At 48.3% G+C, this 14,834-nt stretch overlaps 1 protein-coding gene across 6 annotated transcripts in view; it reads left to right on the forward strand.

The window, feature by feature from the left end:
• The first annotated feature begins 2,936 nt into the window (after nt 1-2,936).
• Nucleotides 2,937-14,834, forward strand: part of LOC125939991 (zinc metalloproteinase-disintegrin-like atragin) — a 178,911-nt gene continuing 167,013 nt past the window's right edge. For 5 of the 6 annotated variants that reach the window (XM_049655606.1, XM_049655605.1, XM_049655607.1 and 2 more), the window contains exons 1-2: nt 2,937-3,094; nt 3,258-3,418. In XM_049655606.1, coding sequence (XP_049511563.1) covers nt 3,022-3,094; nt 3,258-3,418 — 234 coding nt within the window. In that variant the 5' untranslated portion in view covers nt 2,937-3,021. Of the gene's footprint in view, nt 3,419-14,834 lie in introns of all 6 variants that reach the window. The other variant, XM_049655608.1, reaches the window with a different exon arrangement.

A 14,834-nucleotide genomic window follows, 5' to 3' on the forward strand; every position in this document is an offset into this window, starting at 1 on the left:
CGCCACCTCGGCACGAGCTCAGTCAATAGCAGCACGATGGCGAGAGAGAAAATCCCTACCGAGGATAACACCATGCGAACAGGCCGGTAGCACAGGAAACTCAATGGGATAAGCAACATCTTGAATGATGACGCGGACTGTGCAGGCGGCTAACGGCTGAATATTGTGTGCGCTGGTGGTATGGATGGATAATACCGTTGACGTCGTGGTAAATAGCCTTCCGAAGCAAGCAGCAAAGTTTTATATCAATCACTGAAACGGCAGCTACAGTGTCCACAAGCGCAAGGGTACGCAAGCCATCCACAATAACATCGATGAGGTTTGCTCGAGAAATTCGAGGACTTGAATTTTTCGACGACGACGCAGTTCGTGCCTCGGGAACTGCGACGTTTAGTTTTCTGCGTCAGAAGGGCTGGGTCGACGGCCCATAGGTGACAGAGAGCGACGTCGGGGTGAATGAGATCGGCGGGTAGCTGAGGGCATGCGCTCGAGCGAAGAGGATTGTTGCAGTCGCGCTGTGCCGCCAAAGCGCCCAGGATCGTACGCAGACGGTCGCATGACATCTATTGGAACAGGCGGGCGACGGTGACAGAATCGTGCCACATGTCCTGCATAACCATAAGAACAACATATAGCACGATTGTCTGCAGTGCGCCATGGATTCGTGGGGACTGGTCGGCTGAACGGAACTCGTGAGTGCTTACGCGCAAGAATAGGCCGGTTGACGAGGCGACCCGGCAGCGACGACTTGCGCATACGACATGGGCGCAGACTCCTGAGGGGGCGGATGAGCGAAAGGCAAAGCGTCAGTGCCCTCTTCCTGTATAACATGGCGTATTACTGGGGCATGATGTTGTGCCTGGGCTGGCTCAGGCGTGCTCGATAAAATGGACAGCTGTCGGGCGAACTCCTCACGTACGAACTGCTTGGTCTGAATCAACAGTGCATTCTGGTCGGCCATAATCAACGCCGCGATCGAGTCGTTCTGTTCCAGAGGGCGACGAGTTTGGGCGCGTTGGTTGCGCAATTCGTCGAAGTTGACGACGTCGGTGACGGTTTGTGGGTCTTTGGATAATAACATTTGAAATGCGTCAACGGCTATTTGAGGATTTGCTTCATCTTATCCGCCTCGTGCATCGATGGGTTTATACGCTTACGCAAGTCGACGACGTCTTCAATATAACTGGTGAAGTTCTCACCGGATTGTTGAGCGCGTTCACGAAGTCGCTGTTTTGCGCGGAGCTTGCGTACCGCGGGGCGGCCGAAGATTTCCGAGAACGTTGTCTTGAACGCCGCCCCGTTATTAATCTCCGCTTCATGATTTCGGAACCAGAGACTGGCGACACCGTTCAAGTAAAAGGTTACATTGGTCAGCCTTGTCGCATCGTCCCATTTGTTGACTGAGTTCCCCTTCTGGTACGTTGCCAACCATTCCTCGAGGTCTTGATCGTCCGTCCCGCTCAATATCGGTGGGGTACGCTGATGCAGCACGCCGAGACAGACGATGGCTTGAGTCTGGGAGGGGCCTTGCGTGGTGGTTTCGTCCGGCATCGCTAACGCTGGAGGTAAGGTACGGCTTCGTAGTTCCAGATTGGGAGACTGGGAACTACGAACTACACCCGGCACCTTTCCACCAAACTATAAGGAGGTTTATTTACAAAGCAGCTAGGGCTGCGCAACAGCCTTGGCTCAAGAGCGTCGGTCGCTGTCTCGCGCTCTCCGGGCTGCCGGACTGCAGTCGTTCTCTCGCAATGGTTCCGCACCCTCGCCCCCACTACAGTGCATACATTTAGCAAACACGGGGTACGCGAGTGCGGCTCTCGTGAGCATAGTCGCCATTGCGCATTCCCTTAACGAAGCCGAGAGGTCGAAATACAGAGCGATCAACAACGGCGTATCTGATAGTCTCAGCGCTTCGGTAGCCCCAGCGCGGGGTAGCCTGGTGTAGGCGGTGTAGGCCTTCTACTGAGGCGACGACGCCGTTTCCGCACATGATTCGAGTTTCGCGTACGATTAGCCTATGATGCCTAGTCGCCTACGGAGTACAGCTTGTACATGCATCAGCAATGCTTACACGCTGCCTACTACTTCGCTTGCGATAGCACTTGGAAAACTGCTGCGCTAACCAGCGCAGAAAGGCAACGACGTCGACGGGCGAATCTCGCCTTAGTCCGGTGAGAGACACTGCAGCATAAAGCCCGCGAACGCCTTCGCGCGTTCGCGGCGCACACTGCGAGCTCTGCCACTCGCCTTCCTGAAGCTGATCGCGTAGCAACTCAACTGGCTGCCCAAGACACTACGAATCCGGACCAAAATGCTCGCACCTTTGCTGAAGCGACTCGCCATCAGTACACCACGCGCCAACAGAACGTCGCGCGCCAAGCAAACCTGCAACACGGTCACCGACCCGCAAGTCGTGCGCCTTTTGCTGCAGCGGACCATGAGTTCACGAAGCAAATATGCAACAGCTTCTGTGAAGACATGTCTCATTTTCGTGTTCTACCGATTCCTATTAAAAAGAATCAACCACGTATTTTTATTACAAAGCTCAAAAATATCATTCAGAAATACCGTCCAAGAAGCCACCATGTTTCATATTTTATCTGCGCATTCAAAGAAACGTCATAAAAAGCGTAAAAAGGTGGCAGGTTTGTTACCTTCTACTGCTAAGCAGCACGGGCACACACACAAGCAACTACATCGTAAAATTGCACAGCTGCTACCAGCTATCGTACCTCCGGAGGAAGTAGTGGTAGGGACATGTGTGAATAATGAACATATATAAAATACAATGTTTTGTCGATTACTACGTATATTCCTGTTCCCATAGATTATCAAATACCGAATGCGTCATACGGGAGAATGCCATCTGTTGAGGAAAAGCAACAGATCTACGTGAGCACATAATTCCCTCGACTGCAATACATGCAGCTGCAGCATTAGCCTTGTAAGTATACGATGATGCTTCTGTGTTTCTACTGCCTCCGGGCAGCACTGACTTCCTTCAAATAGCCAGAAACAATGTATCTTTATTACTTCAATATTTTCTTGCTCCTGCCTTCAATATATTTTGGTGTTATTCGGACGGAAACAAGTGAGTATCTTATAACTCAACGTCATCCTCATCAATAGTGTTAGGTCCGCTATACCTTTCAAAGTTTTAAAATTGTACAAGATGTGACGATAAGGCACTGCCGTCGTCCTATTGACACCATGATCACATATTTTTTATTTATCAAACGAAATTTATCACACAGATCACTACGTATTTCCAAAGGTGTTAGAGGAAAGAGGGTCTGAAGGACTTTTGACATTGTGGATCAACGAACGGCTTATACTAACCATGAGAGAAACGACGGCATTTGCAAGCATACTGAACATAATTTCCTATAAAGGAAACTCCAGGCAATACACAAAGGTAACATCGCTGTCATTACTCATTTTAAAAAGCGTGTGGCATTGCTTACGTTATATATACTTGCAGAAACACATTTTTTTTTACTTTTCAACTTCACAAATTGAATTCAATCATTCTGTAGGGAAAGTTTGTGCATTGCTACAGAAAAGGAATGCCGGAAAGCAACCTTAAGCGTGCACATTTTTTGTATTCATATTCCGCGATGGCTAGACAAACTTGAAGAATTTGGCTGTTCACATTTGTTTCGCAACGGCAGAATTTTTATTGATGCAGTGTTTACATGATGTAATCGTTTAATCGGACATGTCCTTGTTTCTTCCAAGTGAAGCCTTATTTTTGTGCTGGAACAAGTTTACCGGCATGTATTATTTCGAAGATACGGCGGATTGTACCAAGTTAAAAGCCGATAGGTTTCCACATAATAAGTTCGCTCTGTTCCCTGCGGTACGCATTTTGGTTTGTCGATCACAGCTGCTGTCTATAATTTTTAGGTATGGCTCACCGAAATCAAAGCAGGTGATACACGCCACGCCGTCTGGACAGCAGTTTAGCGTGAATATTTACATTTGCTCAGTTTCGTACGTCTTCAATTAGGGCTGATTGCTCTTCTCTTTAGGTTATGTAAGTTATTCCTTTACAAATTCGTTCTGTGTAAACTCGTCATCACAGTCCGAAGATGATGGTTGGAAATGCGTTGCACGCCAGTTTTTCAGTACAATGTCCACGAAGTGCGTTTGTATCTGGGCCGGTATTTTGTAGTGATGTCTTTCCGATGCTAATGCCGTTTCGCGCGTGGTCAGTAGTAAGAGCGACAGACCGCTCACGTTATCAACTTGATCAGCCAGACGTGAGCGAGGGATGATAAGACTGGTGTAGAATAAGGCATAAGGCATCGCTACAAAATACCAGCCCTGATGCGCCAAAAGAAGAACGCGTGACTCAAAATTTTTTGCTTTGTTTTTGTATGTTTGAAAATATTTTTTACGGAGCATTGAAGCACAACATTCACGTGGGTTTGAATTCGCGCAGGTGGTTAATTGGGCGTCAATTAGTGAAATGTCAGGCATACCATCAAGAAGTCAGACGTCAGAGATTTGATGGTGGCGTCGGAGAGACGGTGAATTCGCATGTAGGAAATAAAGATATATTGCGGGCAACAGCGTTACAGATATACGCATAGACGAAGAGCGGGCATATCGTGCTTTCAAGCACGATATGCCCGCTCAAGCATGACTATATATCCTTGCTCGGTTATTTCGTTCTGGAACAATTTGTATGCACTTAGGTTCTCCTAAGAGATCGCTTTATTCCACATGTGCTGTGCACTGGTACAGAATAACTTGTTCCTCGTCTCTCTCTCTGGCCTCGTCATTCCTAGATAGACGAATTCTTGGTTTTCTACCGTCTTTTTCCCATCTCACGGACGCTTACATCTGACACGTTTAGTAGGTAATTTTATGTGGATCATCTGCTCGCTTATCATCAGTCGACATCCATCATTAACGTTTTCCGCAGCACACGGACCAAGGTATCGCATGTCAAACCGGTCTGACGTTGACAAGGATCCCGTGAACAACACTGTCCCTGAATTTTCATTGTTATCGGTCATGCCTATAGAAATATCAACTTTGCTTCATTTTTCATAATAAACAAAGAACTGGTCATTTCCGCTCTCTTAGGGCCGTTCCACTTCTTTGTACAAAGATTTCCTGTGACCTCGTCAACCGAACCTTACGTTCCTCACCTTCAGGACATCTTAGATCTTCGCCGCCAACTTGGTAAAAAACTGGAGTAATTGCAACAAAGTTGCGGACTTGTTCACGACTCCGTGAACCTGACTGCGTTCATCAACATTTAGGCTGCTCGTGTAATCATCAACTGTATCAACTCCGCAATAGAACCGGGAGAGATGTTAGTGAAAATGGTATACTCACTGCCCTTTATGCGCCCTCAAGTACGTTTACATATAAAAACAACAGTTAAGACCCGGTACCTTTTCTGGCATTCTACATTTTTGTAATGCTGACCTTTCGAGTAGAACAGTGATGGGAATTTCAACATTAAAGCCTCGTTCACAAAAAAGGCATCCAAAACAAGGCAACAAAACAAGGTTTGCAAAGCAAGGCAGCTAAACATTGCGGATGCCTTGTTGTGTCCCCAGCCATTACTTTCACGTTCTCCTGCTTACACGCTCAAATAACTGCTGACGCGGTGTGGTATCGCAGAAAGGCAGTTATGAGTAGACATTTCTATAATTATCCGTGGAGGTGCGTCGTGTCAACACAAGGCAAGCACAGGAGCTCTCGGTAGTAGATCCAGTGCATGTGTTAGCTATTATTTGGCCACACTTGTCGCGCTTGATATGCATACGGCGAAGTTATTCGCTTGCAATTACCACTACAAATGTCAGACATGACGTCGCTACCTTCACTCATATCGCCTTTAAGGGCAACAAGTGAGGTAATACGTATTTGCTGTAACAGAAAATAGAAAAAAAATTTTTTAACATCAGGCTCTCTGAGAAACGTGGAGGAATGAACTTGAGAATACTGACAGGCATACTTCTTTATCTGTCTCTGGTGACCACTATTTACCCGGTAACAAATGTTATAGTTCATCATCAGCGCAATACGTGCCTTTCTGCAACGGAAGTTTCTCGAATGCTATCGATGGTTCTATCTGTTGTCTATATTGTCGCCGAGCCTCGTGTAATAGAAGTCTGTGTGCGATGAACTGAATTGAATTCTGTGCTTTTACATGCCAAACCACGATTTGATTATCAGGGACGCCTTAGAGGGGGACTCCGGATGTGTGTTGACCACCAGGTGATTTTTAACGTGCCCCCAATGCACGGGGCACGGGAGTTCTTGGATTTCGCCCCCATAGAAATGCGGCCGTCGCGGCGGGGAGCTGATCCCATGACTTCGTGCTTAGCAGCGCAACAACATAGCCGCTAAGCCACCGTGGCGGGTAGTGCGCGACGGCAATACTGGTGTGCATTCTAGAACTTACGTGAGCACCAGTAATTAAGCTGGACGTATAAGAAGGCTTACGCGTCTGATCCGCAGATCAGATTTTCGACAACCGCTGACTTTGCTTGCTGCTATCTTTGTGCTCGAGCGTTACTTGTGTTGGGCACAAGTTCTCCCAATAAAGAGTTCAATTTGTAACTCACATTTGTGACACTGCGTCGTTCTTCACCGTCACTACAACGTGACATCTGGTGGAGGTGCTTTTTTGCCCAGCTACCGGACGCCCCGTCCAACGGTGAGTCTAGTCCAAAGCATGAAAAGGACGCTTTCGCCACTCCGGTTCATTGAGCCAGCTGCAGGGAACACAATTTGCCTCCGTAGCTCGAGCTCTTACCCGAGACAACCAGGAAGAGCGTAGCCAAATCATCTACCATCATGACGGATCTAGGATCGCCTGCATCCATCGTAGGGTAAAAATGCAGGCAACCACCTATCTTCAATGCAGATTCATCCGACGTCGCAGAAAGGTGGCTCGAGACATTCAGAGGTACTTCGAAATTCAACATTTGGAACGCTGAGACCCAGCTGCGCCATGTGTACTTCTCCTTTGATGACGCCGCAAACACGTGGTTTGGGAACCGGGAGACCATTCTAACAATGTGAGACCTGTTTAGGAGCAACATTCTAAAGATGTTTACGAGTGTCGTTCGAAGAAAGAGGGCCGAACTTCTACTGGAAGCCCGACTGTAACTGCCCAATAAGGCCATCGCCAACTTCATGGAACATATGACTCGCCTTTCCCGGCACACCGGCCCGCAAATGCCCGAGGGAGAAAGTCCTCTTCCTGATGCGGTGCGTAAAGCAAGAACTTTTCGCCGGACTGATCTGCAACAAGCTGAAGACCGTAGCGGAGTGTTTGACAAAGGCAACGAAAATTGAGAAAACAATGAAAATGCGCACTAGGCAATATACCCGCCAAGTGCTCATGCCGCAGTGCGAAAACCAAGCTCTGCGCCTCTGAGAGACCATCAGGACCATTGTTGGGGAAGAACTGCCAAGCTGTTCTCTTCGTCGCAACCTCAGGTGGACTTGATCACTGACATGGTCATCGACGAACTTCGAAGGTCACTGGGAATTTACGAAGTGTATCGCGAATCACCGCCTCCCATACCGGAAGCGATGACATACGCTGCCATTGCACGCCATCAAGGTCCCCCTTCGTGCCCGAGCTAGGGCACCGTAACGCCACAATTCCGTCACCTGCCACCGCCACCAGCTCGCCCTCCAGTCGCCCACCCCAACTACCCAAGGAAGACAGACGTATGGCGCGCTCCAGACCACCGCCCACTGTGCCATCACTGTGAAGCTGGCCACCTCTACCACTGATCCCCTACCACAACTTGGGTCTACGAGGGTTTGCCGTGGAAGCACCGCGCCCACAGCAACTGAAAGGCCTCATCATATCACCGACTACCTCGTCGCCACCCAGAGGAGCCCACGAAGACCATCCCGTTCGCCGTCACCAGGCCGATACCTGTCCGCAGCGCCGACCATACACTGGCCTAGCCCGGGGTTTGTCCATAAGCCCATATCTAGAACACTAAAACCAGCAACCGGTGGATGTGCGGTTGCGAAACGCCGAATATCGTCCGCCGACGCTGACGACGCTTCGAGGTCTATCTCGACGACGTAGCAACGACACGCCGCTATCCCGACGAACCCTCGAAGCTAAGAATACGCCTACAAAAAAAGGCCTGACTATGCGACCTACCAGCCACCGATCAACGCGACGCAGCCTAGATCCGAAGCCTAGGCCTAACTGCAAAGCAAAAACAAACATTACCGACCTTCACGTTCTCATCGATGGTCAAACGTCACCGCCCTAGTCGAAAAAGGAGATGACTACCCTGTCGCGAGTGGACAGTTCGTTGTTAAGCTCAGGAAAGTAAAGACGTCTTGGGAAGGCCTGCAAATCGGGACAGCTGAAGGACACCTGATAACACCGACTGGAATCTGCACGGCAAGAATTACCGTGCATGACCGAATTTACCCTGCGACCTTCGTTTTGCTCCAACAGTACTCGCGAGGTGTAATTCTGCACATGGGCTTTCTGAACCAATATGGCGCGATCATCGACCTTAGAACCAAGTCGATAACGCTATCCGAAGACCACGCATTACCACCGGATTGGTTTTTGAGTCACCATGTCAATAGGTGTGCTCGAATGTGAAGTCAGCGTCCGCATGACTCCAGTATCATTATTTCCGTCGGCACCGAAACACGCACAGACGTAAAAGGCGTCACCTAGAGTGACCAAAATCTACATCTAAGCTATAGGTTGTTGCCTCTCAAATCAGCAGGGCGCATTGTTTGGTTGTTTCCATTGAGGCAGCCCCCTTTCATCAGCGTCGCCCAGAGGGCGACAGTGCCCGACACCGTCGTTGATCGGCAAACAAGCGCCCCAAATCGACAGTGCGCATCCTTTGCGTGCTTCCTCCGATGCCACTCCCTTCATTAGCGGCCGCCTACCTGGCAGCCCGGCCCGACATCCGCTGTAACGCGACGACAAAGACCCCCACTTAGAAGCGACCACAACCACCACCTTTCGCGGAAGCGGGTCACTCTCCCGACCCTGGCAAGATTACCGTCACGGAGAGCAAGAAACCAAGTCGACGAATTTCCTGGAAGGAGTGTGAACTCCCTGTTTCCAGATGGCCTCGTCCTTGCTTCGGAGGTTGGACATCAGAGGCGAGTTCTGTGAACAATACGACTCCTGTGATTGGCCGCACCAAGGTCATGAGATTCCCTAGTCGGGTCATCTAGGGAAGACGACTGCTTTACACGCAGACATCTTGGGTGCAGTGGTGTGTCCTGACGTGTTCTGATATGTGCTCAGACAAGTAGTGAGGTGAGCTGAGACATTTAAAGTTATCCGCGATAGAGTGGGCCTCCCATCTGAAGCCACATTAAACATTTAGAATAAACCCTTTTTTTCTCATACAACGGACGTACTCATTCCTTTAGCTGAAGGGTCATCGGCCTAAACGCTACCCCGAGTCCCAACAAGGGCAAGAAGTCGACGAAATGCTGCGCTACGAGATCATCGAGCCATCGAAAAGCCCATGGGCATCTCCTATAGGCTTGGTGAGGAAAAAGAATGGAACTCTGCGCTTCTGCATCGATTACCGTCACCTTAACAAAATCCTAAAAAAGGACGTATACCCCCTCCCACTGATTTGGTCCACTGTCCACGGATTCAATTTCTGCATTCAGAGTTGGTCCAGTGTTGGACCAACACTGCAATGCAAGATATTTTTCGTGGATGAACCTCAAGACGGGCTACTGGAAAATCGAAGTCGACGATAGGGCTAGAGAGAAGACCGCATTTAACATGACGGATGGCCTCTGTGAGTTAAAAGTCATACAATTTAGTCTTTGCTCCGCACCCACAACTTTTCAGCTTGTAATGGACAAGGTATTGGCTGGCTTGAAATGGCAGACCTGTTTATTCTACCTTGATGACTTTGTCGTCTTTGCTTCGCACTTCGACGATCACGTTAAGCACCTTGCGACAATACTAGAGGCCATCAAGTCATCGGGGTTTACCCTGAAGCCGGATAAACACTGCTTGGTTTACGGAGAACTTGTGTTCCTAGGCCACGTAGCAAGTCAGCAGTCCTTCCTGATCCACAGAAAACAGCTGCGATTGCAAACTCTTCTTTTTTCTTTTCTTTTTCTGAGGTTCCACGTGCCAAAACCAGTTGTGATTTTGGCACGTAACACCCCAGAAAAAAGAACAGAAAGAAAAAGAGTTTGCAATGGCAGCTGTTTTCTGTGGATCAGCATCCGCAGTCCGTCGACATGAAGGCAGTGCGCAGGTTTCTTGATTGGTATGTCTACCATAGGCACTTTGTCAAGAACTTCTCTTCAATCGCCACGCCTCTGGCTCTTGTCAATAAACCCGACGTCAAATTTAAGTGGCAACAGCGCAAGTCGAGTCATTTGAGGAATTAAAACGACGCCTGCAGTCACTACCAGTACTCGCACATTTCGACGAAGATACCAATACTGAAATCCACACCGCGCGAGCCGCGTAGGCGTCGGCACTGTCCTAGTCCAGAGGAAACTTGAAAGGGTCGTATCTTAAGCTAGCCGGTCCCTGACAAAAGCCAAATCCAATTATTTAATGACGGAAAAGGAATGCCTTACCATAGTTTGAGCTACCGCGACATCATCATCGACACCATCACGTGCTCTGCTGGCTAGCCAGTTCAAAGGACCCTTCAGGATGCCTAGCGCGGTGGAGCCTCCGACCACAAGAATTCGACATCACCATGATATGCAAGTCCGGACAATAACCCTCATGCCGACTGTATGTCTCTCCTGCGCTCCTAATGAACTGCCCCGCAAGACGATGACGATGACTACTCTTTCCTAGGGATGATAAGTTCCGACAACTTCGCCGTGCAGCAGCGAGCAGACCCGGAGCTGAAAGGTCTGGTCGAGTCCTTTGAAAGGAGGACCGACTTTGACCCACAAGTATTTAGGCGCGCATTGTTTTAGTTTTCGTTGCAAACGACCTCCTCATGACGAAACACTTCTCGCCAGTTCGAGCCAACTACCTTCTGGTTGTGTCTTCAGCACTGTGGCCTTAGGCTCTCCACGCCCTTGGTGATGTCCCAATGGTTAAGCATCTCGGGTTTTGCCGTACGCTTTGTTGGATTCAGGAGAAATACTAATGGCCATGCTTGAACGTCGACGTCGCCCATTACGTCAAGACGTGCCGAGACTGCCAGCGACGCAAGACACCACCAACAAAGCCAGCGGGATTGCTACAGCCGGTCAAGCCTCCTTGCCGACCGTTTCACCAGAATGGGAAGGACTTGATCGGGCCCTTTCTGAAGTCAACATTCGGAAACAGGTGGATCGTCGTGGCCGGCAACACGTTAAAGGACCCCAGGTGGTCCAAATTTCCGGAGTCCCCCACTACGGCGTGCCTCATAATCATATCGTGGTTTTGGCACGTAAAACCCCATAATGAATGATGATGAATGACTACGTTACCCACTACGCCAAAATGAAAGCCCTACCCAGAGGTACTGTGACCGAAGTGGCGAAATTCTTCGTGGAGAGCATCCTGTTTCGACATGGTACCCCACAAATCATCGCTACCGACAGATGAACTGCTTTTCTATCAGAGCTTACTCAAGCCATCCTGCAATACAACGGTTAGGTTTGTCAGCGGTAGGTATTTGTCTGCGGGTGTTAGGCGGTTGTCCCCGCAAGACAACCGCCTAACACCCGCAGACAAATAGCCTTACAGAGCACAGAATAAGACCCTCGCTGATATGTTACCCATGTACATCGACGTCGAACACAAGATCTAAGATGCGACCCTTCCCTACATAACCTTCGCCAATAACACGGCGACGCTAGAAACAAGACAGATCACGCAGTTCAAGCTGGTTTATGGAAGGATCCGACGACGACTCTCGGCGCCATGCTGCGACACGTTACCAACGAAGAATACGTCGATGAATCCGTCTTTCTGCAGTGGGCCGAAGATTCACGAAAACTCGCCCGCCTGCGCATCAAGAGCCAGCAAAGGACGGACAGCGGGCACTATATAGAGTTTTCGATGACGCTACGTAGAATACCAACCTAGCCACCGTGTTTGGGTTTGGAGCCTGATTCTCCAACGAGAACTTAGTGAGAAACTTTTGCGACGCTATTTCGGACCATACGAGATCATCCAACGTATTGGCGTACTAGGCTATGAGGTCGTGTCAGACGGCATTAGTCAATCACAGCGGCGCCGCTCATGACCTGAAATAGTCCATGCTGTCTTTGTTAAGACGATGTACGAGCTCTAACAACTTTTAGGGGCGAAGCTCCTTATAGCGGCACCCGTTCCGTCCCCGTCGTCGTAGTAGTAGTGTGTAACCAGTCTGAGAAAAATGAGAAAAAAAATTCCGAAGTGGCATCCGTAGCGCGGAATCGAACCAGGGATCCCTCGCTTCCGAGCGCGTGGCGTTAGCCCACTACGCCACGAAGCGGACATGGACGCACGCACCACGATTGCAATAAATACCCAACATTAACGAAAGACCGCGTTTCTAGCGCGTTTCTAACGCGTTTGTGCTAGCGCGTTACGGCCCGTGTAAGAAGCTGGTGTAAGACGCTGTGGCCTCTCCGCCTTACCTTCAACGCGTTTCGAACGCGCTGCCCAAAGCGGTGGCAAGTCAAGGTCAAGTCGAGGAGCGTTTATGAATACGGGGGGTATACTCTCTCAGCAGTCATGTGATGGCGTCGGCAAACGCGGTGCACGTTCCGGCATGTGTAAATGGCTGCGTAAGACGCTGTGGCCGCTCCCCCTTACTAGAGAGTACTGCACGTTTCTAACGCGCTTGTGCTAGCGTCCCCTTAAGCGGGAGATCCGATGATTCCCTCCGGAGCTTCGCCCACTCATCATCATTCACCCCGTGGATATGCTGTGATCTTTTTTGAATTTTGTTTCTTGGTTGCTGTGTTATTTTTCTTTACTAAGTGTGCTTTTCTTTTTCGGTCTTGGGCTATGTTTGTAGCATCGGGACGATGTGTTTTAAAAGGGGGGCATTGACACGCATACTTCTTTATCCAGTGATTGCATGTTCGCCGTTATCGTTGTGCTTTGAGCGTGAGTTTCGTTTGTGGGCACAGGTTCGCCAAACAAAAACCTATTTTCGTTATTTATAGTTTTGCTACTCTGTTTTTTTTATTAAATGTATTTAAGGAGAGGTTGGTGCGTATATGTGGCGCCGGCTACTCCTCTTTTCTTGCATGATAGTTGTCCTCGGAATGTTGTGAAAACTCACAAAACTGGACTAATAACCACGTGTACGAGCATTCACGTACAAAATCCTAACTGAAATATAAATAAATGTTCGCACTACAGAAGAGTTCACATAACATAAATACTCACAAAACTGAAGTGTTCACACACAACACATGAGTTCACAAAGCATAAATGTTCTCAAAACCAAGTTCACAAAGATGATGTTGGGCACTTGCGAATTAGGCCCCTCTTGAATGCCGTGCTCTAAATACAACAGTCTTGTGCGCAGACACAAATGCCACATGAACACGAAGATACAGTAAACATGTAATCAAGACTGCCTGCTAATAATAACAATACCAGCAATAACTAATATCTGACTTAGTATTCTTGTGATATTTTTGATTCCTCCAAAAATTGTACCAAGGCGCGCGCAGCGATGTTTTGTAGTTTTTCTGTCGGCCAAGGACCCAAAATTTTTCCTATGGATAGTGGTCGTCTATCCAAGCCACGTAGTTTTTCTGAAAGCTTCTTACGGGGAGCATCATGTTTTTTACAGCGTAGAAGAAGGTGTTCTGTGTCTTCTTCAGCCTCTCCACATGAGCATGTAGCACTATTAGTTTTTCTTATCCTATACAGGAAGCTTTTAGTTTAGGCAGTGCCTAGACGAAGCCTATGTACTGTTGTTTCAACCGATCGGTTAATTTTAAACGGAATATTGAATTCTATTCCGGGATCAATATTATATAATCGAGAGTTCTGTGCATCATTTATGAACCAAGTTTCCTTGGACAATTTACCGCATAGTTTGTTCAATAAACAACGCGCATCACTCATTGCTAGAGGAACTAGTGATAATTCATTCTTTTTATGAGCCTCACGTGCCATTTGATCAGCCGTTACATTTCTTATGATTTCACAGTGACTTGGAATCCACGGGAAAGTTATGTCGTGTTGCAGATCTTTCGCTATGGTGTATGTCTTCTGTATTTCGTATGCCAATGTGCTGTTGCTTTTTCTTAAGCTGATTTCATTTAGGCTCAGCAATGAGGCTTGTGAATCACTCAGAACTACCCAGCGAAGAGGTCCTGAATGCTGACATATGTAACGTAAAGCAGAAAGTATTGCGTAATGTTCTGCCGTTGTGGACGTTGTAAATTGGCAAAGCTTATAAGATCTTTTCTCTTGGTATGTAGGTATATAAAACGCTGATGTAGAGCTTTGTTTCTAGCATGATCCATCGGTATATACGTGAATGCGATCTACGTAGTTAGTGTAAAGATGTGATAAAGTTAATTGCTTTATCGCAACTACGGGCATATCACATTTACGACCTACTCTAGGAATTGAAGTGACTATTTCTGGAATTGCAAGTCGCCATGGGGGATGAGTTGCGCATGTAGGCCAGTATTCGTAAGCGGGTAGTAAGTTTTTGCACCGCCGTATTTCATCATGTATGCGTGCAGCGGTTCTACCTTGAAAGTTTTGGCATAATGGATGATTAGCATGTTGTGTTGCCAAACGAAAAAAGTGACGACAAGTTTCCGTAAATCTTAGTGCATCAAAAGTTGGTTGGCGGGACTCAGCAATTACCAAAGCACTAGCAGATGCACGGGGAACACCAAGACAT

Source organism: Dermacentor silvarum, chromosome 9 (genome assembly GCF_013339745.2).
Source record: "Dermacentor silvarum isolate Dsil-2018 chromosome 9, BIME_Dsil_1.4, whole genome shotgun sequence".
Classification (NCBI taxonomy): domain Eukaryota; kingdom Metazoa; phylum Arthropoda; class Arachnida; order Ixodida; family Ixodidae; genus Dermacentor; species Dermacentor silvarum.